Here is a 25,862-nt window from a genome sequence, read left to right as displayed (position 1 = left end):
AATATATTTATATCTAAATATATATATATAAAGTGCTGAGATATAAATATATATATATTTATCCAAAAATATATATATATTTCATATATATATGTATATGAAAGTATGCTCTAGGTGCAACATGGGGCTTGAACTCATGACCCCAAGATCAAGAGTTGCATACTCTACTGACTGGAACCAGCCAGGCTCCCCAGAGTTTGGATATATTTTGAAAGTAAAGGTGAAAGTATTTGCTGATGGACTAGATGTAGGGTGTGAGAGTGACGACACAGATGATTTTTGACTCAAGAAAATAAGTGGACGGCATTGCCATTTACTAAGATGGGAAGATAGCAGGTTGGAAGATGGAGACAGAATGGAGGATGTACAGAGCTATAGAGATGAGACTGGGTGAGATGAGGGGTGCTAACAAGAGAGTCTGGGGCTTCTTATGGGACTAATATAACTGGAAATGGATGTTTATTTTATTTTATTTATTTAATTAATTAGTTAGTTAATTTGACAGAGAGACAGCTCACAAGTAGGCAGAGAGGCAGGCAGAGAGAGAGGAGGAAGCAGGCTCCCCACTGAGCAGAGAGCCCGACCTGGGGCTCTATCTCAGGACCCTGGGATCATGACCCGAGCCGAAGGCAGAGGCTTTAACCCACTGAGCCACCCAGGTGCCCCTGGAGATGGATGTTCTAATCAAAGCAGTCCCTGGTGGACTCAAGGTAGGTAGGAATGATGAGGTTGTAGGGAGCACTGCATGTCTGGACTCTTGTAGATAGAGGCGAGGAAGTTTGGGGAGGCTTGAAATTTGCCCCACTCTAGGCCCTCTCTTGACTGCTGTTGACAGTGAATGAAAACCTCTAGGAGGGGTTAGTCCCAGTGTGTGAGTTTTTTCTTAATTTCTGCCAGGGGCAGGGCTGTGTATGGGGTTCTCAGTGACCTCCTATTGATATAGTTGAGTTGAGGACTTTTGAGATTAAGACAAGTGTTAGAGCATAGGGCCCTGACCGCTGATGATGGGAAGCCAGTGGAAGGTGGAGGAGGCTTGGAGTTCTATGGCTCCATCCTACCCTTCAGTCCTCTTGTAGGTGACAATCAGAGGAGACTAGTTAAATTATGGTACGCACATACAATGGAATGCTCTATAGCCATCAAAGGCATCGAAGCATATCTATCTGTCTCTCATCTACGATCCGACTTAGAAAAATCCCCTAGATGAAGTGGCGGCGCTGGCCTGGCAGTAGCAAGGGGCCCGGACGGCAGCTGAAGTGGAGCGGATGCCCGCGGGGAGCAGGCTGGGCCACGGTGCCCTATTGCGCGACCTAGGACCTCCCCTTCAAATGCCTGGTGATTGGCAGTGCGGGAACTGGCAAATCATGTCTGCTTCATCAGTTCATTGAGAATAAGTTTGAACAGGGCTCCAAGCACACAGCCGGCCAGGAGTTTGGACCCCGGGTGGTCAACGTGGGTGGGGAGACTGTGACGCTCCGGGTTTGGGTCACAGCCGGCAGGGGGCCGTCTGGGTCAGTGACACGGAGTTGCTGCCAATGGGTGGCTGAGCCCTGCATGGGTGCCTGGTACAGCTCGCTGGTCGCCTGGCCAGCGGACGCCCGCACGTTGGCTAGTCCCCGCATCGTGGCCCGTCTCTGTGGCTTCAAAAAAGACCTGGACCCTGAACGAGCTTACTTTCCTGGAGGCCTCCCGCTTTGCCCAGGAGAATGAGCTTATGTTCCTGGCCATTAGCGTCCTCGCGGGGAAGAGGCTTTCCTGAAGTGTGCCCACACCGTCCGGAACGAGATGCATTCAGGCCCGCCGGACACCGGGGGGATGGGCTCAGACATTCAGTACCGAGGCGCTGCCCTGCCTAGCTGTCACAGCCTCCGAGCTCCCAGGCCCTGGCCTCCCGCAGCCCTGGAGCTGCCAAGATGAGGGAGGCAGCTCACCCGTTCTCCAGGACCAGCCCGGCCCTTCTGGCTGGGCCCCAGACCCAGGCGCTGGGAGGGCGAGTCTCTCCCGTGTCCTGGCCCCAGAGAAGCCGGGCTACCGCCTGTCCCCCTTCCCAGGGCCTGGCTGAGGGGCCAGGTGGGCTGAGAATGAACCCACCCCATCCCCAGGGAAGGGGAAATCATAACCTGGTGCTGCTTCCTCTGTCTTGGTTAACCCCTGTTCTCTCTGAACCCCTAACTTTGGGGAACTCAAAGAGTTCCCAAAGCCTGAGACCAGGGCATTTGGCCCCAGCTCCCTGCCATTGCCAGTACTTTAATAACTAGTGATAGTTTTATGTGTATTCTTCCAGAAATTTTTTGGTGTACTTACATATACATTGTGCAGATGTGCTTTTAAAGAACATAGGTAGGACCATACAATGCATGCAGTTTTACTTTTGCTTTTTTTCACTTTATGGGTGAAATATATCTTGGAGGGTTTTTTTTTTCTTTTTGTAAACAATGCTTTATGGGGGTGGAGTGGGGACTGGACAGGCTGTGAACCAGATGCCAGGATCTTCAGTGAATGAGTAAAGGTGTTGAGGTGTAACCAAATGGTATGAAACTTAAAGGAAGAATTGGGGTTTTTCACCTGAGGGTGAAGGAAGAATTATCTGGAAGTTGTGATGGGGCTGGAAGAGGATGCCCACCTCACCTCCTGACTGGGTAGTATATGCATGTATTGGTATAAGTCACTTTCACTTGAAAGATCTGTAAGGGAAGCTCCATTCTCACAGGAAAGCCATGAATATTCAGGGATGAGTTGGAGGATGGTAGGAGAGTTTGTTAAACATAGAGTGGTGTTCTAGAAGCCACAGCAGAAGCACTTGGAAGTTAAGGTAGAAATGACAGGTCAGGCAGGGGGGAAGAAGAAGCCCAGAGAGATATTGGGAAAACAGTAACAATACGGTAATTTAGTAGTGACAATAATAGGGACACCTGGCTGGCTTAGTTGGTAGAACATGGGACTCTTGATCTCAGGGTCATGAGTTCAAGAAACACACTGGCGGTAGAGCTTACTTAAATAAAAAAAGTAACAATGCTTTGCATGCATTAACTCATTTAATCCTTGTAGCACCCTCATAAAGTAGAGCCTTTCTTTTTTTTTTTTTAAAGATTTTATTTATTTATTTGACAGAGAGAGATCACAAGTAGGCAGAGAGGCAGGCAGAGAGAGAGGAAGAAGCAGGCTCCCCACTGAGCAGAGAGCCCGATGTGGGGCTCCAACCCAGGACCCTGAGATCATGACCTGAGCCGAAGGCAGCGGCTTAACCCGCTGAGCCACCCAGGTACCCCAAGTAGAGCCTTTATTGTATAGATGAGAAGACAGGCACAGAATTCAAGTAACTTGCCCAGGGTCACATAGCAAATAAGTTGAACTGGGCGCTTACATACCGGGCTGTGAAAGAGAGAAACAAGGATGTGAAAGAGCATGGTGAGTGAGTTCAACGTGTCCCAAGTTTGGCAGGGTGGTCAGTCCTTACAGTCCTCAGATACATGGGGAGCTTTGAGCTCTCCCCAAATTTAGCTGTATTTGGCACTGGAGGCAGGAGCTGCTGTTTTGTTGGTGTTCTTTATATTGCTCCGTATGGAAGGATTCAGGCAATGGCCGGGCCCAGCGCATTTTCTCACCTATGCTCTGCAGAGGGATTGGTGGTGGGGGTGTGGTGTGATTCTTAGGCATGCCTTGCCCTTGTGGGGATAGAAAGCCCGGCTGCAGAGGGCTTTAAGGTGTAAGGCTGAGAGGCAATTTGTGGGAGAATTGACCTTAATGTAAGACATCACAGGCTGTAGATTCTGAGAGATGTGAGGCCCAGCAGGGGTCTGGCAGTGGCCCAATTCTTTCTTGCAGTGAAAGCAGTTCCTCCAGGGTTCAGAGCTGTGGCCTAGCTCCTAAAGAAACCTCTCTTTACTGGGTGCTCAAGGGTTTTGGTGCCACACTTATTGCTCAAGGAAGCTTATGGAGAAGAAAAGGCAGTCTCTCTGCAAATTTCCCTGGGCAGTATATTAGAGCCTTGTGTCAAGATGACCCTAAAAAATCCTTTCAAAAGTTTAAGGAAGCAAATACCATTGTTGAACATTTAATGTTTATTATAGCTAGATTATTTATTTTAGTGAAATATATGATAGGTTTTTGGTTTGGGTTTAGGTTTGGGTTTTCTGTGTTCCATGCTGCATGTGCACTGAAGAACCTTTTAGGTTGCACAGAACATTTATGCACAAATTACAGTACAGAGAGCATGTATGTTTAAAACAGAAAGGTCCTTCATAATTACTTATTGCATGAATAAATGAAGTTCATTATTTTAATTTTTTTTAAAGATTTCATTTATCTATTTGAGAGAGAGAGAGAGAGAGCACAAGTTGGGGGGAGGGGAAGTAGAGGGGGAAGCATGCTCCCTGCTGAGCAGGGAGCCCCACACTGGGCTGGATCCCAGGACCCTGGGATCACGACCTGAGCCGAAGGCAGATGCTCAACCGAGCCACCCAGGCACTCCATTATTTTAATTTTTAAAAAGATTTGTTTATTTATTTGAGAGAGAGAGATTGAGAGAGGGAGTGCATGAGTGGGAGGGGCAGAGGGAGAGAGAATCCTCAAGAAGACTCCATGCCCAGCGCTGGGTGTGGTGCATAAACAATGAATTCTGGAACACTGAAAAGAAATTTAAAAAATAAATAAAAATAAAAAAAAATTTAAAAAGGGCATGTATTGCATGAAGCACTGGGTGTGGTGCATAAACAATGAATCTTGGAACACTGAAAAAATAAAATTAAATTAAAAATAAAAGACTCCATGCCCAACGTGGGGCTTAATCCCATGACCCGGAGATCAGGACCTGGGTGCAAACCAAGAGTCAGTTGCTCAAACAACTGTACCATCCAGGTGCCACCACTATTTTAATTTTTTTTCATTATTTTAAGTTTTGAAGAGGTTTAGTTTGGGGTATTTCTTCTTTTATGATATATAGTTTGTTATAGCAATGATTTACTTGAAGATGAGTCCTTTGTCAGAAGCAAAGCCCCAATTAACCTTGGGGGAAAAAATCCACTTTATGTTGATACCATTTGCAACATAAAACCAGAAACACATTGCAGTGAAAATCGGGCCCTGCTTATGTATTTGTGTAGGTGGGTTATGAATGAAGGTATTCATGCACATGTACAAAACTAAATACCTCATTAATACTGATGACCTAACTTGGCATTTGTCATCATTCAGATTCAGTTTCTATGATCATCAGAGTGTATGAAAGTAGATTAAAACATGTATGTACATGTTGCTATATATCTAGTCCCATGCATATGAGACTTGTCATAATTTGGATAGAGTATGCATGATTTTGTAGAATTAAAAGTTAGTTATTATTTCTAGCACTGCAAATATTCGACTTTTGAATTATTACTTTTCTTAAACAGTTTCAAGAAAGTAGAAAGTCCATCTAGGTATTCTTAATTCTGGGGTCTATCAAGTTAAATTTTATTTGCTAGTGGAATATATAGTTACTACTATGCTATTAACATGTATAGATTCAATGGGTTCTTTTTTCCATTCATCTCAAGCTACTTAGTAACTGTTTATTGTTGTTATAATGTATTTATTGTTACATGGCAGGCTCCCAGGGTGATGTGCCAGGAGAGGAAAGCTGTTTGGCAAGAAGCCTGACAGTGTAGCACCACCAACCACAGCTTGGGGTCTGGGCTTCAGTTTTGTATGCTCATAAATTCAATATTCTAAATGTTACAGAGCTGATGTAGACTCACGCTAAGGACATTCACAAGAGACAGGTATAAACCAGAATGACAATTTATTAATTTACAAAGACAAACAATTGTTCGTGAGGATTTGAATTAAAAATGGCAAATTCGGGGCACTTGGGTGGCTCAGCAGTTAAGCACCTGCCTTTGGCTCAGGTCATGATCTCAGGGTCCTGGGATGGAGCCTTTCCTCAGGCTCCCTGCTCAGATGGGAGTCTACTTCTCCCTCTGCGCCTCCCCTGCTCATTTTCTCTCTCTCTTTCTCTCTCTCTCAGATAAATAAATAGAATTTTTAAAAATGGCAAATTCTTGTCGGGGAGATCTTTAGGGGAAACCAAATTATAATCAGAAGAGTGTCCCTACCATAGAATCAAGGCAAGGTGAGTTTGTTGTACAATTCAAATACATAATAGCGTTTATTATGATTGCTCTGAACACCCATCTCCCCAAAGTAGAGTATTTGCTCTCCAGAGAGACTGGCGTATTTGTTTTATAGATGAGTGCTCATCCACTCAACTGTCTGGATGGTGCCTGTTTAGTTAGGTTTTGTATTTTTCTATGGTTTCTTTGCTGATCAAAACTTTGGATTCGCTCTTTTTAAAATTAATAAAACGTGTTTCTTTGACTGTTACCTCTTCAGTCAGGTAAGTCTTGTATAGCTTGCCTAGAGGCCATTCTATCGTCAGGGAAATTAGCTCCCTTGAGTTATAGCCCAACTTGTAGGTATGTTGAGTTAGGGGACAGCAACCTAGTGAATAATTCAATGGGGGCACCTCACTATGGCCGGTGAATGTGATTGTCAGATTAAAATACCAGATGCCTAATTACATTCAGATAACAGGGAAATTTTAAAAATTTAAGTATGTCCCAAATATTGCATGAGGTGTAGACATACTAAAAAATATATATTCATTGTTTATCTGAAATTCAAAGTTAACTGGATATCCTGTATTATGGCTTGCTAAACGTGGTCAAGCCCACGAATACATTAACAAGATGCCATGAGGTTTTCCTGGGTTCACGGTGTTTGGTAAGCACCGATCCATTCGAGTGTCTCGGGGAACAAAACCGTTCGCACTGAAAAATTGCTTAGGTGGATAAGCAGGTAGCAACCAAACACGGAATAATCTTGGCCCTTTGAGGAGCCCGTAACTGACGCCACTGCCATAAATGCTGCCTTGACTGATTACCCCACCCCCTTCATTCTCCTCTTCCTGCAGCTAGAGTGATTGCTCTATCTCTTCTTCCTTCTGTAGTCCCGCCCTTCCAGCTCTCCTCTCTGGAGGGTAATCTGTAGCCCAAAAAGGGCTGGCAAAAGCGCCGACGTGTTCAGAGAAGCGGAAGCAGTCAAATTTCATTGAGAACCGTAAAGTGCGGCTGGCTGTCTCCCTTTCCGGATAACGACAACAGCTCCGACTGTCAGTGCCGGCCTTCCTCGTGTAACGAGGATCTGCCGGACCCTTGCTAATTCAATTCTCTTTTCCCATTCCGGGCCCTTCCTTATCGTCGCCCCCTTCACCTTGGATCATGTTCAAGAAGTAAGGACATGCTGTGGACTCCATCGGCTGCTCACAAAGGGGGTGGGGGTGGGAGTGGGGAAGAGGGCGAGAGCAAAGAACCTCTTTCTCTCTCCCCCCACCCCTGCCATCCTTATTCCCTAAGGTCTTCTGTAGTACTAGGCTCTCACTAGCAACTTGCAACACTGTAACCTTTCCATCCCTAATCTTCGATCGAGTTTTGATCCTCCCACCCTCATTTTCTTTTTCCTTAGCCCTTTTTCTCTTTTGCCCCCTCTCCCAATCCTATCCCTGTTCCTAGGTTCTACCAATCACATCCTTGCACTGTGATTTAAGGGTATATCCTCTTTAGCTCAGAGGAGAGCCCTGCACTCACTGCCATATGTTTATTAGTTATGAACTGAATAAGGGAAGGCTTGACTTCCTGGGTCATGGGAGTGAAGGAGTCTGGGTGACAGGAAGCAAGCGGCCTGTCATGTCTATTGCTTAGCTGCCAGATTAACCTTGTCTTGAAAATAGCGTGATTGCCCCAGAGGCAATTCAGTGTAAGGAAGACAAAAATTCTTTGGGAACCTACCTAGTGGGTTTTTCTTCCAGACTTGGTAGGCACAAAAAGCAAAGGGGGAACATGGGCAAAGGAAGGTGGGTTTTGTGCATGACATTTTGAACAAAAATAAATAGGGATCTTAGAAATCATCCTCATCATCACTTAAAAAAAAAAAAAGACAAAAAACCTCAGCAGATTGCATAGCCTAGCAGGGGCCAGTTTTCTGTGTTATATTTGGGTTGGTCTTTTGTGTTTCAGCGCCTGAGGGTTTTTTGTTTTGTTTCACTTTTGTTTTTTCACACAGGTTTTGTTATAGGTGGGGATCTGTTTCTTCCTGGGTAGAATTGAGAAGGGTTTTCCAGGAAAGGCATTTGTGTAGCTGATTACAGATTAGGATGTGAAATATGCCTCCTGTCCTCCCCCTCACCCCCACCGCCACCCTCCATTGTGTATACATGACAGTTTAATATTGTATTAAGACACTGGTTTTGTGCTGGACAGAATTAAAGGGAAATGATATTTTAAAAAACAATTTATTTCGTAGTTATTTTAGACATCTAAATACTAGGGAATAGATGACTAATTAAAACAATATCTTTAGCTATTTTGATATGTCTGCTTGAAAATGCCTTTTTCTTGCAAAAATCATTTGACAGATTTGATGAAAAAGAAAATGTGTCCAACTGCATCCAGTTGAAAACCTCAGTTATAAAGGGTATTAAGAACCAGTTGATAGAACAATTTCCAGGTATTGAACCATGGCTTAATCAAATCATGCCTAAGAAAGATCCTGTCAAAATAGTGCGATGGTAAGTCTTCATTTTTCTCTATATAAAGCTTAGAGTAGCTGAATATTGTATGATTAGATTGCATTCATAATAAATGGAATTATTTTCACATTAACCATTGGTAGATTAATTATAGAGGTAGATAAATAGAATAACTAAAACATCAGTATTTGTATTTTCAAGTGTTTCTCTGTGTTCCTGAAAAATGTAGCTTTGTGTACTGATTGTTTTATTAGAGTTAAGTGTTTTTATTCAGACTTGAATTTATTTCAGTTTGTACTGTAGATATTTGTTTTATTGAATTACCTAATGATGAAATTAAGATAATAAGATGTGAAATGAAATTGTAGTAGGTCATATTTTTCTTTTTATTCCTCTACTGGACTGTGATGGTAGGTGAAACAATTTAAACGGTGGGTTTTTTTTTGCCTGGATATTTAATGAAATATAAAAGAGGTTACTGTATCTTTGTAGATGTATGTTTCATATTTTTTTGTTATCTAAAGGATGTTTGGCATATCCATTTTAGAAAGAAAAGATCTAACTTGGTACTTTGTGACATTTGTCTTACAGTCATGAACATATAGAAATCCTTACAGTAAATGGAGAATTACTATTTTTTAGACAAAGAGAAGGGCCTTTTTATCCAACCCTAAGGTTACTTCACAAATGTAAGTCTTGTTAGAAAATATGTATTTGGGGGCACCTGGGTGGCTCAGTGGGTTAAAGCCTCTGCCTTTGGCTCAGGTCATGGTCCCAGTGTCTTGGGATCCAGCCCCACATTGGGCTGTCTGCTCAGCAGGGAGCCTGCTTCCCTGTCTCTCTCTCTCTCTGCCTGCCTCTCTGCCTACTTGTGATCTCTGTCTGTCAAATAAATAAATAAAATCTTAAAAAAAAAAAAAAGAAAATATGTATTTGGGGACATGGAAAGATATAAAAGGAGTTGAAAGTGATTTCTGGAAGTTAACTTATTTATTAATACTAGGTGATAAGGGATATAAAACTAAAATGAATCCCCATCTTGTGGTAAATCTTAAAAAATGCAAATTTTCTCATTAGGCATTCCAGAAAGGCCAAGAAAGAACATTCATTCATTGAACAAATATTTATTGAACTTACCATGTGTCAGGCTCTGAACTAGCTACTTGAGAATATGACGGGAAGCAAAGGCAGACATTGTTCTTGTCTCTATGAAGCTAATAGTCTAGTTGGAAGAATAGATAACAATTAGATAATTACATATATATACATGTACACATGTATACATGTATACATTCGATAAATACATATATATTCACAAATGGTGATAAGTGCTATGAGCACTTCCTTCTTTTAAATTTGTATCTAGATTTGCCTTGTAGAGATAACTCTGTATAAAGGAAAGGATTGACTAATTGTGGGAGTCCCAGTTACTGTTAGTTGAGTGCCAAGCTCAGGTGTTATGAAATAATGTTTCTTACATACCTACATTATTATTAGATTGAGTACATTACAAAAGAAAATCCAAAGGAGATACAATCCTCATGCACAAGAGGTTTTCAACTGTGAAGTCAAAATTTCTGCTTTTCAAACCAGTATATTTCTGGCATTCCAGCCAAAAGGCAGAAAGGAAGGGAGCAACTGGAGGGCTCTGTTGATGGTAGTGGTAACTAAACCGTGTGGTTGGGTTTTGGTAAGACAAGATCAATTTTGAGTTACCTGGTAGAACGGAGGTCTGGAGCAGTAAGGCGAGTCTTAAAAGAGGTGAAGCGTTTTATCATTTAGGAAGGATTATTTACAGTTATTTGATTAAGTATTGATTTCCTCAGGTTAAAAAAGTACAATGGAGAGAAACTGAGTCCTGATGCAATGGGAAAAGTTTAAAATGAAAATATGTTGGTGACATTAGGACATTTTGATGACATTAATTCCCTTTTAACTAAAAGAGGACAAAGACAAAATGCTCAAATGTCTTGCATGAATCTAGATTGGATCCTGGTTTGAAAAACAAAATTCAAGCCCTCCTCCCCTGCCTCAAAAGATATAAAACACTTTCTTAGACTCTTGGGGCAAAATTTGAACATGGTTTGGCTAAAGATGATATTGTACAACTAGTGTTAAATTTTTAGGTATGATAATATTGTGGTTATTTAGGAGAATGACTTTATTTTTAGGTGATATGTACTTATGGTGAAGCATTATGTCTGAAATTTCAAATGGTGGAGGACAAAATACGTGTGTAGAAATAGAAAGAGATATAGCAAGTAGAGCAAAGGGTTAATGAACAGTTTTTCAATCTACGTGGATGGTGTCCAAATTTTAAATGTTCATTGAACTATTCTTATGGTTTTCCTCTATGCTAAGACTTTGCATAATAAGTTGGAAGAGAGAAATGTCCCTATTTAATGATATTTTGCTAGGAACCAACCTTTTAGGACATCCTAAAGTTATTGATTTGCAAGAAGCACAGTAATACGGTGGTTAAAAGCATACTTGGAGTTAGGAACACCGGGTTCAATTCCCAGCGCATGTCATTTTTGCCAAGCCACTTAAACAGGTCAAGTCACTTAACTTGCTTAAGCTTTATTGCCTTATCCTTACTTTTTAAAAAAGATTTTATTTATTTATTTGTCAGAAGATGAGAGAGAGAGAGAGAGAGTGCACAAGCAGTGGGTAGCAGCAGGCAGAGGGAGAAGCAGGTTCCCGGAGGAGCAAGGAGCCTGGGACTAGATCCCAGGACCCTGAGATCACAACCTGAGCCAACGGCAGACACTTAACCCACTGAGCCACCCAGGCATCCCTATTGCCTTATCTTTAAAATGTATATATTGTCTCTGCATCAGTCTCCATGTTCAGCGCGGAGTCTCCTTGGAATCCTCTCCCTTTCCTTCTCCTTCTCCTCCTCCTCCCCTGTGTGCACTTGCATTCTCTTTCTCTCTCTCTCTCTCAAATAAATAAATAAAATCTTCAAGAAAAAGGATATATTGTATTATCTCCCAGGGTTGTGAGAATTAAATGAGACTGTGCATATAATTCATCTAACACAATGCTTGGAACACAGTAATGGCTCAACATAAGATAGCCACTGTAGTGATACAGTAATTGTGCAAAAAATGTCCACTACTACTGTGTATTGTTGTCCTTATCATGATCAGGATCATCATCATCATATTATTGAAGGGCAGGTATTAATGAGGATGAAGAACTGGAAAGCAAATTATGTATAAATGTGTTCATTCAGGTTTCTTTTTAAAAATAAGATGTTTAAATTTGAATCCATGTTTAATATATGGTCTCGGTAGGAAGAAGACTTACTTGTTCTCTAACTAGTAGGAGGGCTAGTGGTAGGGCATTAAAGTGAATACATTTTAGGGGCACCTGGGTGGTTCAGTGGGTTAAGCCTCTGCCTTCAGCTCAGGTCATGATCCCAGGGTCCTGGGATGGAGCCCTGCATCGGGCTCTCTGCTCAGCAGGGAGCCTGCTTCCCACCCCCATCCCCTGCCTTTCTCTCTGCCTACTTGTGATCTCTCTCTCTCTCTCTGTTAAATGAATGAATAAAGTATTTTTTAAAAAGTGAATAAATTTTACCAGTTATTATTATTTCTAGAAAACCCCAAGAGGTCTAAAAAGTTGTGAATCCTTCAGGAAGCCTTTACTTCTTAGATTATGAACTATTAGTAGACACACATACACACACAAAAATAAATTTTTTGAGATTACAAAAGGAATTCATGTTCATAGAGAGTTGGAAAATAGAGAAATGAAATCACCTGTATTTCCATTTAGAGATAACCATAGCTAGTATATCAGTGTATTTCTTTTTTTTTTTTTTTTTTTTATTTGAGAGAGGGAACACAAGCAGGGGGAGGGGTAGAGGGAGAAGCAGACTCCCCGCTGAGCAGAGAGCCCAGTGCGGGGCTTGATCCCAGGACCCTGGGATCATGACCTGAGTTGAAGGCAGAAGTTTAACTGACTGAGGCACCCAGGTGCCTCTATTTGCTATGTTGGGTGTATGTATAAACATATATATTTTTTCCTTTTGAAGTTGTGCACTCTGTTAAATAGTTTTTAATTAATAGAGTTTCTTTTTTTTAGGACAGTTGCAGGTTTATAGAAAAATAGAGCAGAAAGTACAGAGTTCCCATATACTTCCTACCCTCCTTCCCTTTTTATTAACATCTTATATTGATATACTGCATTTGTTAATATTGATGAACCAATGTTCTTACATTATTATTAACCAAAGGCCATAGTTTATATTAGGGTTCATTCTTTGCATTGTACATTCTGTGGTTTTGCCAAATGCATAATGTTATGTATCCACTGTTACAGTATCACTATGTACAATCATAGTATCATAATATAGTTTCACTGCCCTAAAAATCCTCTGCTCCACCTCTTTGTCCCTTGCTCCTTCCCCTCAACCCCTACCACCCACTGATCTCTTTGGTGGTTGCTTTTTTAAAAGATTTTATTTATTTATTTGACACAGAGAGAGCACAAGTAGGCAGAGCAGCAGGCAGAGGGAGAGGGAGAAGCAGGCTTTCTGCTGAGCAGGGACCCGATGCGGGGCTCGATCCCAGCACCCTGGGATCATGACCTGAGCCGAAGGCAGATGCTTAACACCTGAGCCACCCAGGCGTCCCTGGTGGGTTTTTTTTTTAATTGTTTTTTTTTTTTCTTTTAACATTAGTATGAACATTTACCTGAGTATTACATAGTCCCTAAAAATATGGTTCTGTTTTATGTATGTTATACTTAAGTCATTTATCTCTTTATTGTTGGACATTTAGGTTGATTCCAATTTATTTCTATTATAAAGAGTAGTACTGCAATGAATATATTTCTACCTAAGTATATTATGTATCTCTAATTTTTAAAAAAGATTTTATTTATTTATTTGACAGAGAGAGACAAGACAGGGAACACAAGCAGGGGGAGTGGAAGAGGGAGAAGCAGGCTTCCCACTAAGCAGGGAGCCCAACGTGGACCTTGATCCCAGGACCCTGCGATCATGACCTGAACCGAAGGCAGATGCTTAACACCTGAGCCACCCAGGTGGCCCTCTCTAATTTTTTCTTAGGATAAAGTCTTAGAAATAGAATTACTGAGTCAAAGAGTTTGAACCTTTTCAAGGCTGTTGATACATGTTGCCAAGTAGTCCTAAAGAAAGATTGTACCCAATTATAAGCCTTCTAGCAATATATAAGAATGCTAGTTTTCCTACACTCTTGCTAGCACTGGGGATTAGTTTTGTTAAAAATATTTACCAATGTGGGGACACCTGGGTGGCTCAGTCGGTTAAGTGGCTGCCTTTGGCTCAGGTCATGATCCCAGGGTCCTACATTCGAGTTACACATAGGGCTCCTTGCTCAGCAGGGAGCCTGCTTCTCCCTCTGCCTGCTGCTCCCCCTGCTTGTGCTCAGCCTCTCTCTCTCTCTCTGAGAAAGAAATTAAATCTTTAAAAAATATTTACCAACTTGATAAGTGAAGGATGGCGCTTTAGTTTTATTTTGCATCTGTCAAAATACTGTAATTTGGGGAAATATGTGTTTATGTCATTGGCCTTTTTCTATTCAATCATTAGCGTCATTAATTTATGTAATGTATTTCTTTTCTTCCAGATCCTTTTATCCTGCCACACCAGCAAGTTGATAAAGGAGCCATCAAATTTGTACTCAGTGGAGCAAATATCATGTGTCCAGGCTTAACTTCTCCTGGAGCTAAACTTTACCCTGCTGTAGTAGATACAATTGTTGTATCCTTCCCAGACTGTAACTGCTGAAAAAATGTATTCACAGTATTTTTGTCATTACTGAAAGATCTTTTGTTCCAGAGAAGATTAGATGTACTTTTTGGAGGTTACTGTTACTGTTATCTCATCCCTTTCTGGTTACATTTCAAGATGTGGGAAATAATATCTTTTCTTGAGACTAAATTATGTCCCATCTTAGAAGTTAAATGGAAACAAGTAATAAAAGAGTCCTAGCTGCATTGCAGCCCAGTTATGGCCCAGTGTTATCAGGCTCAGGACACAGTATAAAATTTGATTATGGGGGCACCTGGGTGGCTTGGTTGGTTAAGCATCTGCCTTCGGCTCAGGTCACGATCCCAGGATCAAGCCCCGCATGGGGCCCCCTGCTTGGCGGGGAGTCTGCTTCTCTCTCTGCTTCCCCCTCCCCCGCCCTGACCCCCGAAACCTGGCTTGTGCTTCCTCTCTTGCTCACTCTCTTTCTCTCCAAATAAATAAAATCTTTAAAGAAAATAATAATAAAACTTGATTATTAATGGAGAGGATATGTATGATATGACTAGATCACTTCTTCGGACATCGGCTTGCTACTTTTACTGTTGGCTTATCCATGTACACTGCAGTAAAAGCACTCAAAAGAGAAAAGAGCTTAAATATCAGGTAGGGTGTTAGAAGTGGGTAGTGGGAAATATGGACAATTCCCAACTTTCATTTTAAAGTTCATTTTTAAGTTGGCTGGGCCTCAGAACATACTTCCTCAAAAAGAAATGTTTAAGTTTCAGGTAGTCCTTAAAACTCAATGATATGGCTGAATAATTGTACATTCTTTTCATTTCTACAGCGGTGGTTAGCTATATTCTAGATTAACTAGGTTTTTGTCAACTATCTGGACAGGAGGATGTCTTGTCATAGATAAAGTGGCCATTTGTTTCAGGTTGAGAAAATACTTGGTAGGAATAGGGAAATCACTGTGAAGTGGGAAGGCTGTTGAAGTGGGTTTAAGAGTGTGTCCTGTACTCGAAAGGACAGTATCCTCTGTTGTGGCAGTTATATTTAAGGGGTAATATAAAGTGTATGTTTATATCTTAGGAACAGCTTATATTCACATAGATACTGGTCACATAATAGGTGCTCAAATATTTTTGGAATGTCGAATGAATGTATGAACTGAAAGTGAGGTGGAGAAAATGGAGAATAGTATTCTGTGAAGACAGGGTTTTTTTTTTTATGTTTATGATTTTTCTAAGTGTTGTAGATTAGTAGTTCTGGAGTTTGCCTTAAATGGAAAATTTAAAAAGCCTTTGCTTTCTTAACAATTTTTATTTTGAAATAATTTTAGACTTTTAGTTACAAAACTAGTACAGAGAGATACTGTGTACCCTTGAACATTTACCTTGTAGAATATGTACTGCAGTGTTTAACATTTTATGTTTTTTTAAAGATTTTATTTGAGAGAGAGAGAGATAGCGTGCGTGAGAGGGCACAGGTGGGGGTAGAGGCAGAGGGAGAGGGAGAAGCAGATTCTGCACTGAGCAGAGAACCCCCTGTGGGGCTTGATCTCAGGACAACCAGGATCATGACCTGAGCTGAAGGCAGACACTTAACTGATCAAGCCTCCCATGCACCCCACCATGTTTAACATTCTAAATGCTTCAAATGATAACCAAGAACATTTTGGTTGTTCTAGAAAGGTTGAAACACTGAGTTCTTAAAGATAGATTGGAGATATAATTATTATTTTAATGTGTCTATTACATAAAACCATCATTCAGTGATTAAAACATTAGAAAAATTCATATTTATTTCACAGTTTTTAATACTTACATGCAAGAAATTTTATCTCCTTTTTTGCATGACTTAATTTTGGCTTTGTTGGCATTGAGTTATAGTGTTAGCATTTAACTTAACAACCAAGAATGATAATTAGATTCATCCATTTATCGTTTATTGAATATTTACCATGAGCTTACAGACTCTATTAGGTCCCTGTCCTCAAGGAGTGTTGATGGTCCGGGTGAGGATACAAGATGGGTTCAAAGTGACTTTTACTAGTAATGTGATCATTGTTTGACACCCCCTCTCTAAGGCATTTTGATGATAAATAGTTTTCTTAGCTGTGTGTTTTCAGGCAATCATGGCAGAAGGAAAACAGCATGCTCTGTGTGTTGGAGTCATGAAGATGTCTGCAGAAGATATGTAAGTCTCATGTTAGTCTCCCCTAAGCTTTTGAGATATGGGTAGCCTACTCAGGAAGCATCAGAATTACAGGTGAAATTTGCTCTCATTCATACCACATCTTACAAATATTTAAGCACAGAAGCCTCATTTCTGATTTTTCCTAACACTTAAGAAGCCATTGAAACCCATTTTCTTTTTTTTTTTTTAAGATTTTATTTATTCATTTAACAGACAGAGAGCACAAGTAAGCAGAGAGGCAGGCAGAGAGGGCAGGGGGGTGGGGAGGCAGGCTCCCTGCTGAGCAGAGAGCCCGATGTGGGGCTTGATTCCAGGACCCTGAGATCATGATCCGAGCTGAAGGCAGAGGCTTTAACCCACTGAGCCACCCAGGCTCCCCTGAAACCTATTTTCTCTCCCAGATTGCATTCTTTCTTAAGCACTCAGACAAGAACTGTGTGCCAACACAGCTGTTCTATATGTATGTATGTATGTGGTATTTTAGGAACATCTTATTTAGTATGGTTTAAATTGGGTGGGAGGAAAGATGTTTTGCTATTAGTTTCTTTTATTTTTTAATTTAAAAATATTTATTTATTTATTTATTTATTTATTTATTTATTTATTTATTTTGAGAGAGAGAGAAAAAGAGAAGGAGCAAGGGGAGGGACAGAGAGAGGGAGAGAGAGAATCCTTGAGCAGACTTCCCACTGAGCACCGAGCCCGACGTGGGGCTCAGTCCCAGGACCCTGAGATCATTACCTGAGCCAAAATCAAGAGTCTGCCACTTAACTGACTGAGCCATCCAGTCGCCCCACTGTTAATTTTTAAACCAGCGACATAGTTCAGTACTACAAGTGTTTATCTTCTCTTTTGACCTGGTGGTATAGAGTATTAAGGAAATATTAAAGATATATTACCAAAATATAGTCAATATACTGAAAAACTTTGGAACTCATTTGATGACCAAATTATTCCTATTAATTTTGTTTCACGGTTAAGTATAACACTTTGATGTTCTCCTGGTATGGTGACATCATTACTTTGTTTCTATAGACCAACTAGTTAGATCACTGGAATCACTTTAAGACAGGAACTGCAGCAGAGTAATGTAGTTTAATGTAGTCAATAATGTTAATGTAATATAAGTAAATTCCCTATACGTGGCTCAATAATTGCAAAATAGCAATTCATTTTGAATTATATTTACCATAAGTAAGCCTATAAAAATTCATAACAATATGTTTATATGCTTTTTTCCTTCTACAGTGAGAAAGTCAACAAAGGAATTGGCATTGAAAATATTCATTATTTGAATGATGGGCTGTGGCATATGAAGACCTATAAATGAGCCTTGGAAGGAATGCACTTGGCTAAATACGGATATTGTGCTGTATCTGTGTTTGTGTCTGTGTGTGACAGCATGAAGACAATACCTCTGTGGTTATGCTGAATAAATTCAACAGATCCTAAAATTCTGTTAGCTTCAAAAATTATTTTAATTTTTCTTAAAGTCAACTTAAAATTGGGTGGCAAACTTGGACATTAAGAGGTATCTGGTAAGTAATCAAACTCAGATAACTTGATGTCCTTTCTTAGGTTAATGATGTAAAATGAAGGGCAGGACTTGGTAAATGAACTTGATAGTATATGGCTGACCCCCAGAGACTCTGCCTACTTAATGGGGCTGGAAGATAGACTGGAAATTTTCTCCCATTACTCCCTGAAAATGCCCTTTCTCTTTTGTGTGTTTTTTGTTTGTTTGCTTGTTGTTTTTCAACTTTTCATTATGGAAAATTCCAGACATATATGAAAGTATGTGGGGAATAGTATAATGAACCTTTTCTGTATCCATCACCCAGCTTCAATTCATGGCAAATCTTACTTCATCTGTATCTCATTACTCTTTCCCACTCCATTCCCCAATTATTTTGAAGCAAATCCCAGATATATCATTTTATCTAAACTTTAATGTGTATCTTTACAAGATAAGTGGTTTAAAAAAAACTATCATCACACCTAAACTATCGTTATCACACCTCAAAAATTTAACTGTTTCTTAATATGATCAAATATCTTGTTCAAATATGTGACAAGTGAACTTGATTGCCTCTTTATTTTTTTAACCATTTGTTTGCTTGAAATTGGTCCTAGACAAGGTCCATATATTGCATTTGGTGGTTATTTGTTTAAGTCTCTTATGTTAGAAATTTTCCCTTTGTCTTTTCCCCTTTAAATTAATGATTGAAGAAATCTGGTTGTTTTGTCTTACAGAGTTTTCTCCTGCATTCTGGATTTTGTCAGTTGTATCACTGTAAAGTCGTTTAATTTGTTTTTTATGCCCCCCCTGTGTAACCCATAAACAGATAGGCTTGATGAGATTCAGGTTGAATTTATTTAGTGCCCTGTCCCAAAGCTGGGGAAACTCGTACTACACAGATGCTCGGAACTTTCAGATTTGCATCCCCACTGTATGCCCCAGAGAACATGTATCTCCTATCATAAGTGTTCTATGAAGGCCATGGACCTATTTCAATAAGAACAGTAAACTGTTTTGGGAATTAAATGAGAATTAAATGGGAATGTACATAATGACAGTGGGTATTTCTCAATAACCTTGCTGTTCTAGTGTCTCAGTCATTTTCATTTGGTTGTTTACCAATATATGACATGTGATTTTATTTTTCAGATGGATACAGACATTTACAAGACTGTGGTGACCCGTGTTACAGTTAGAAGTTGGTGAGAAAGGTGAGGGTAGTTAGTAAAAAGAGGCCGTTTGGCTTTTGCAGCTTGGCCCCCAAGATACAACATAGGTGAAGGTTATTGATCTGGGCTCTGACCCTCAGACTGAGACTAATGACACTTGTAGGACTTGAGGACTCCCACATTAAAATGTAAATGTGTTAGTTTATAGCGGTATGTCTGCTTAGGGTACACAATTTTAAACAAGAAGTTTTCTTTTCTTTCTTTCTTTTTTTTTTTAACCAAGAAGTTTCCTGATGTACATGGATAAGAGTAAAGGAAGGTTGAAATTTGGAGGAATATTTCATCTGGGCTGGCATAAGGCTTAGAGAATTTTTCCTACTTCATCATTAATTAGAATGCTTATGTCTGCCACAATCTTTCTTTCCTAGCCTGTGGAGGAATCCTGATATTTTACTTCCTATATCCTTTTTAAGTTCTATGTAGAATATTTTTCTTCGTCATGACAGTAATATTCTACAACTGAGTATATTTTTATATTTTACTATTTATTCCTGATGGAAAAAAGTGTAAATAGTGTATAAATCATCTTTAAGGGTGGGTTTCTTCAATAGTCTCATTTTATGCTGACTTACTGGTTTCAAATTCTGATGTCTCTCCACTTGAGGGATGAGGCACCCTATTTGAGGCCTGTAGCACCTTACATTCTTTTTTTTTTTTTAAAGATTTTATTTATTTGTCAGAGAGAGAGGAGAGCGAGCGAGCACAGGCAGACAGAATGGCAGGCAGAGGCAGAGGGAGAAGCAGGCTCCCCACCAAGCAAGGACCCCGATGTGGGACTCGATCCCAGGATGCTGGGATCATGACCTGAGCCGAAGGCAGCTGCTTAACCAACTGAGCCACCCAGGCGTCCCAGCACCTTACATTCTTAAAAAAGAGAATATCTGAGTCATTAATGTCAAAATCAAACATTGAACTTCTATTTTTGGTGCTAAGTTAATGTTAATTGACCAAGATTGCCTCTAGAGTGTTAGCAATAAAAAAACAAAGCACACACATATTAGAAAAATGAAAACCTTTAATTGCCTGGTTTCTGAAATAATTTATCCTTATTTCTCACCACTGTTAACAGTGGGTGTAGGGAACACTTTAAAAATATTTAACATCATCATCTGTGCTTGTTTTTCCTACTATGCTGAGGTACAGTGACTCTGTTGCCTTGGTGATGTGGACTAAATATATATGTTTTCTTCTTCCCCCTGGGTCTGAGGCCTCAGGTCATGGTGTTAGTCAGGGGTGTCACTCTACATGGGGAGCCTGGTCAGTTTCTCAACATGAGGTCATGCAGAAAAGCCAATTCAAAGAGGTTAAACTAGCATCTCAGCCTCTTGAGGTCTTACTCTTAAAGGGAACCTAGTCTACCCACATTCCTGAGAGTAGGAATACAGGGAGAGCCTGTTTTCTCTCAGGCAATGTGTCTTCAGTTCATTTTTAGTTTCAAAATTAACTTTGTGTCAAGCCAGCCTACAATCTAGCCATTTCTGTGTATCTGACATACTCAGCCAAGGTCAGTTCAGCTCAATGAACATTTATGTATTTTTTAAAGATTTTGTTTGGTTGACAGAGAGAACACAAGCAGGGGGAGAGGGAGAGGCAGAGGGAGAAGCAGGCTCCCCGCTGAGCAGGGAGCCCAATGTGGGACTCCATGCGGGACTCCATCCCAGGACCCTGGGATCATGACCGGAGCCAAAGGCAGACGTTTAGCTGACTGAGCCACCCTGGCGCCCCCAACGAATATTTATTAAATACCCGCCAGGTTCTAGGTGATATGGGACAAAGATGAATAATACACAATGGTCCTTGCCCTTAAGGGGCTTCAGGCTAGTGAGTAAATTTACATTAAAAAAAATCTGGGTAATGGTGATAGCCCAATACCGATTGATAAAGCCACTGGGAAGTTATTAATACTTTTCCAATTTCGGTCACCAAAATTTCAGAATTACACATGAGCTAAATATAAAAATATTCCTTAGATTATATCCAGTGTGAGAAGGTTAAGAACATCCAGATGTCGTAGAGTTGCAAGGATTCAGCATTCCAACTCAGATGGTCGTCCCATTGTGCAGTAATAGAAAGGCCTGATCAGCCCTCTTCTAGGAGACTATTACAGTGGTTTGGTGGTGTTCTGTTGGCAGCTGCATTTTTCCTTTTTTCTTTTTTTTTTTTTTAATGTTCTGGACCCAAAACAGACAGCTGGATTCATCCCAGGGGTAGTCTTGAACATTTCCAATTCGAGGGATTTGATAGTCCCCAAACAGAAGGTCATATGGCATTTGTCAAATAATGATTATATCCAGCCAAGTTCCTCTTCTGGATACAAATCAGCTACTGAGGATACAGTATTTCTAAGCATAGTAGTTCAAAAAATATAAGAATGGCAAATGACTCAATTTGCACAGGTATTTCATTACAATAAATATTTTACTTTTTATTCATGAGAATATTAATAATGTAGCAATCATCTATTAATGGGAATATGAAATGAATGTGTCCAAACAAAATGTGGTAAATATTTTAACTTTGTTTATCTAGGTTCCTTAATTTTGAGACTATATTTCTCAAGGCTCTTCATGAAACTCAAAATGTTCCAATTTCTAAAGGAGTAGCCACTAGAACTGATTTATAATGAAAGGAAAAAAATGAAAATGTATGCATCCTGTGTCAACGTAACCATCACTTCTGAGGTCTCAAGCAATCGGAAACTTACTCAAGTTATAACCTGTAAGAATTAGGCCATTAAAATATATTTGGAAAGCCCTTCAGAACACTTACGTTTAGAATGTTATTGGTTGTATTAAGGCAGTAAAAATTAGATTAAATATAATTGTTCTTAATATCCCAGTCTCTCAGCAATAGTTCCTAAAGAAATCATGCCTGTCAGCATGGAGACTGATACATGTAAATGTATACTCTGTATTGTATGTTTTTATATTTTGTATGTATACTTTGTTACCCTCTTTGTAACAGGTAAAAGAATGATTATATATAATGAACTATAACGCTAATTTGTTTAATATTATATTAAAATTAATTAAGTACTTGTAAAGGACTACAACTCCATCAGAACAGGAGTGAATGAATGTGATTGAGAACCAGTTTTTAATCTGGAAGACTATTAGGCAGGCAGGTTGGTTGGTTGGTTGGTTTGCTTAAGAGGCGGGTCTCTTGGAGAATATAATTTATGTATGGGAAAACATACAGGAAATGATTCACTGGAATTCTCCTAGTAATATCCCGTTCATCCAAAGTACTTAGTACTATTAATATTTGCCTCTTGGAGTAAAAAAAATGAAAGGACACTCAATCTTATCCTTGAACACTTTGACAGTAAAAGATCATTAGTGAAATAATTTCTAAATAATACCCTAATTGTTACAGAGAATGACATGCTTCACTATTGTTCAGTTCTAATTAAACAGGTTTTCTTACACATTTTAAAATCTCATTTTAAAAGTAAAACAAAGTATGATTTCCATATCCTATTTTTTATTGCTCTTGTTCCATTCCTCAATTTTAAAGTACTTTAATTTCAGCCAGTATGTGAATAGAGGGGACTTTTGGGGCATAATTATTCACTCTCTTCAGGTTCATTGTAAGTTTTCCCAGAACTCTACCATAGGGGGAAATAACTCTCTAAATTTAAAAGATGCAAAGGTTAGTTTTCTTTCCTTCTAATTTTATTATTTTTATCACAGGACATGATTGTGAATGATAACTATGAACTTCCATTTAATCTTCTTCGGTGAAATAAGTAAATTCTATTGATTTTCACAGGTGTATGAGCAAAAGACTTCTAATAAGCAATAAATCATGTAAGCACTTGCTTGGACGAAGTGCCATTTCTCCAAACATATGCCTTGGAAACAAATCAAATTCAGTTCCCTTTTTGCCTCTGGGAAAGCCATATTGGAGAGACTTTTGAGGTCAGGCAATCTTTTTATTCTTCCCACTCTATTTCAAAAGGGGACACTCTCGGTCTTTGTCACCAAATGCTGCTGATGCATGATGAAACCCTGAGGCTTAGAAATTTGCAAACTAATGAGATGGTTTTGTGATGAAAGTGCATGTTGGATTGATACTGCTTAAATCTGAGACAACTTTTAAAAGGAGCTGTGCACTGTCTTCTAGTTTTGCTTCCCTATCTGCGGGGCTTGAAATGTGTTTCTGCATACAGATGTCTTAACAAAAATTTTTAGTTTCTCATGATCCGAAAGATTTTGTGTGCACTTCTTGGTCTAAATTCTGTTTTTATCAGGTCTAATCCTGATTAACTCATTTTGTAAAGTCAAAATTCACTGTTCACTTAAACATCTGGACTAGATTGGGCAGGATGAGGAGGATGGGAGGAGAGTCCTTTTTGCCCTGTAGGTTCTGGAAGGTTTCTTGGAGAGTTGTCTTATCCAGGATTAGGAAAAATTAGGCTTTTGCCTGACTAAGATATTTCTAAAAGTTGCTTGTGTAAGCATTTTAGATTTCAGAAAGTTCAACCTGAAATGTGAATATAGAGTAGAAACAGTTTCATTTAGTGGGATAACCCGTGTCTCTAGTCCATCAAGTTAGTATGTCTCCTAATTGCTTTCAAAAAGTACAGGACTAGAAAATATTTTTCACTGGCAATGCTTTATTCTGTTTTAAAAAGAGTAGGGGCTAAAGTCTAGTAAAAACTTGGACACTTATACTGTACTTTTTTATTTATTTTTTTTACTGTACTTATTTTATATTGTGATTTATAAGGTACAAATTTTATATTTTGTAAAATACTTCCAAAAAGTCTATGAAGAAATTCCCCTTTCTTGCTCCCAAATGTGGAAACCTAAGAGAAAGCACATGGCCTCATGAGTTTTTGGGTGTCGTCAAACCCAATTCTCTCTGAACTACCAAATGCCCAGATACATTTACTGGGGATGCAGAAGTCTCACTTAAGCTGTGGTTTTTGCCTGTATAAAGAGAAACATCTTGATTAAAGTGTGAGCAGATAGAAACCATACCGATTTGGGCAGTTTGGGCTCAATAATGTCTAATTTGCTGTGAAAGGGGAACTTGCTCTAGATTAATGTTCTTTTTTTTTAAGATTTTTATTTATTTATTTATTTGTTAGAGAGAGCGAGAGAGAGAGAGCATGAGCACAGACAGAGTGGTAGGCAGAGGCAGAGGGAGAAGCAGGCTCCCCACTGAGCAAGGAGCCCGATGTGGGACTCGATCCCAGGACGCTGGGATCATGACCCGAGCCGAAGGCAGCTGCTTAACCAACTGAGCCACCCAGGTGTCCCTAGATTAATGTTCTTAAAAGCAACTTCTGAACTTCTCCTAAAGAAATATTTACTTTATAAAAAAGCTGTTTGAGGAAGAGCTATTTTATTGCATGGCACAGATTAAATGTACAGATGTTATCTTAAAACTTAAGGGAGTTCCCTTATGAACTTGAATATTCAATGCCAGCTGTTATTCTCATCAACATTTTACTATTTTACCATCTAGGTATTTAATAAAAGGGATTGATACATATTTAGCTGTGTAAAGTGTTAGTTGAACTTGTTCATGGGGCTAAGGAAAGGGAAATAACATTCCCTGAGCACCTACTGTATGCACAAGCTCTACTTCCAGTATCTTGCTTCATCTTTAGTAGGATTCCATGAGGTACATTTTAATTCTCATTTTATAAATGAGGAAACTAAGGCACCTGAGGGGTTATATAACTTTCCTGAAGGTACATGACTAATAAATGGTAGATTTGGATCTAGCTCTTCCTGACTGCAAGCCCTGTTTTGCAGAAACTCTCCCCTCACATTTCAAAAAATTACCTCATCCCACAGTTGTTTTGCCGTCTTTATTTATGGGTTATTGGAGGGGAGTCTGAGTTGGCCAAGCCTCTGTTCCACAATGGGAAATAGGAGTAGGATTTGAATATGGTGAGAATGGGCTGCTTGCACGGGGTCTTCTTTGTGCTTCTGAGGGAATGTTTTCCTGTTTCCCTCTTCATCAGTGGGGTATATGGAGAGAATCTTTTGAAATTGGACCCAGTCCTGAGGCCTGAACTTTTTCTATTAGTCATCTACAAGCCAGATGACTTGTGACCATTTAAAGTTTATGCCATTTAGAAAAGGATTCGAGGGGGAGGGGTTAGTTAAGTGCGGAGATTATGGGGTATAATGTGCAAGGGCAGGGCTAGCAGCTGCTTTGTGACTATTGATATATCCAAAAGATAAATGGGGGAAAGGAGTATTAAAATATTAAAATTAATGACAGGAGCAGTTTGGTTCAGTTTTAATCTAAGGAGAAAAGCTGAGGGGTCTAATCTCTCTATTGCTCCAGATCCAGTCATTGAATTTTCAGAAGGAAAGTCTAGTGATTAAACTCATGTGAGGACATGGACTGGGGCCTACTAAAAGTCAGGTTGTAATTTACTAGCATTCAAGACAATGAGAATAATAAACAGGACTTTTAGGAGGAACTTCAAGTTTTCTGCCATTTCACGTATGAGCCTTGGGGGTGGGAGTGGGGTGGGGTGGGGTGGGGTCTTACACTTCTGCAACTGGCTAGACCTGTGCTAGAACTCTAAAATACATACTGGTTTTCAAAGACTTAAATAAAAAAGTAATGTGAGCTATC

At 39.7% G+C, this 25,862-nt stretch overlaps 1 protein-coding gene and 1 pseudogene across 3 annotated transcripts; both read left to right on the top strand.

Annotated features, from left to right (window-relative positions):
- Positions 1 to 671: 671 nt before the first annotated feature.
- LOC125091439 (ras-related protein Rab-4B-like) lies at positions 672 to 2,010 on the top strand (annotated as a pseudogene).
- Positions 2,011 to 6,958: 4,948 nt separating this feature from the next.
- Positions 6,959 to 19,903, top strand: MCTS1 (MCTS1 re-initiation and release factor). Of its 3 annotated transcripts, XR_007124638.1 has the most exons (7): positions 7,341 to 7,888; positions 8,450 to 8,602; positions 9,155 to 9,252; positions 14,185 to 14,318; positions 16,441 to 16,508; positions 17,757 to 18,046; positions 19,177 to 19,903. XR_007124638.1 is itself a non-coding variant. In XM_047714731.1 (6 exons), exons 1-6 carry the CDS (start codon positions 7,257 to 7,259, stop codon positions 17,836 to 17,838), a joined length of 546 nt encoding a protein of 181 aa, XP_047570687.1. In that variant the 5' UTR covers positions 6,959 to 7,256; the 3' UTR covers positions 17,839 to 17,962. The 3 variants fall into 3 exon arrangements, 2 of the variants coding, with proteins under 2 accessions (XP_047570687.1, XP_047570686.1); XM_047714731.1 differs by lacking the exons at positions 7,341 to 7,888; positions 19,177 to 19,903 and adding an exon at positions 6,959 to 7,267 and having other exon boundaries at positions 17,757 to 17,962; XM_047714730.1 differs by having other exon boundaries at positions 17,757 to 19,903.
- The last annotated feature ends 5,959 nt before the right edge of the window (positions 19,904 to 25,862 follow it).

The sequence above is a fragment of the Lutra lutra genome, chromosome X (genome assembly GCF_902655055.1).
Source record: "Lutra lutra chromosome X, mLutLut1.2, whole genome shotgun sequence".
Taxonomy (NCBI): domain Eukaryota; kingdom Metazoa; phylum Chordata; class Mammalia; order Carnivora; family Mustelidae; genus Lutra; species Lutra lutra.
This window is presented reverse-complemented; position numbering and strand designations above follow the sequence as displayed.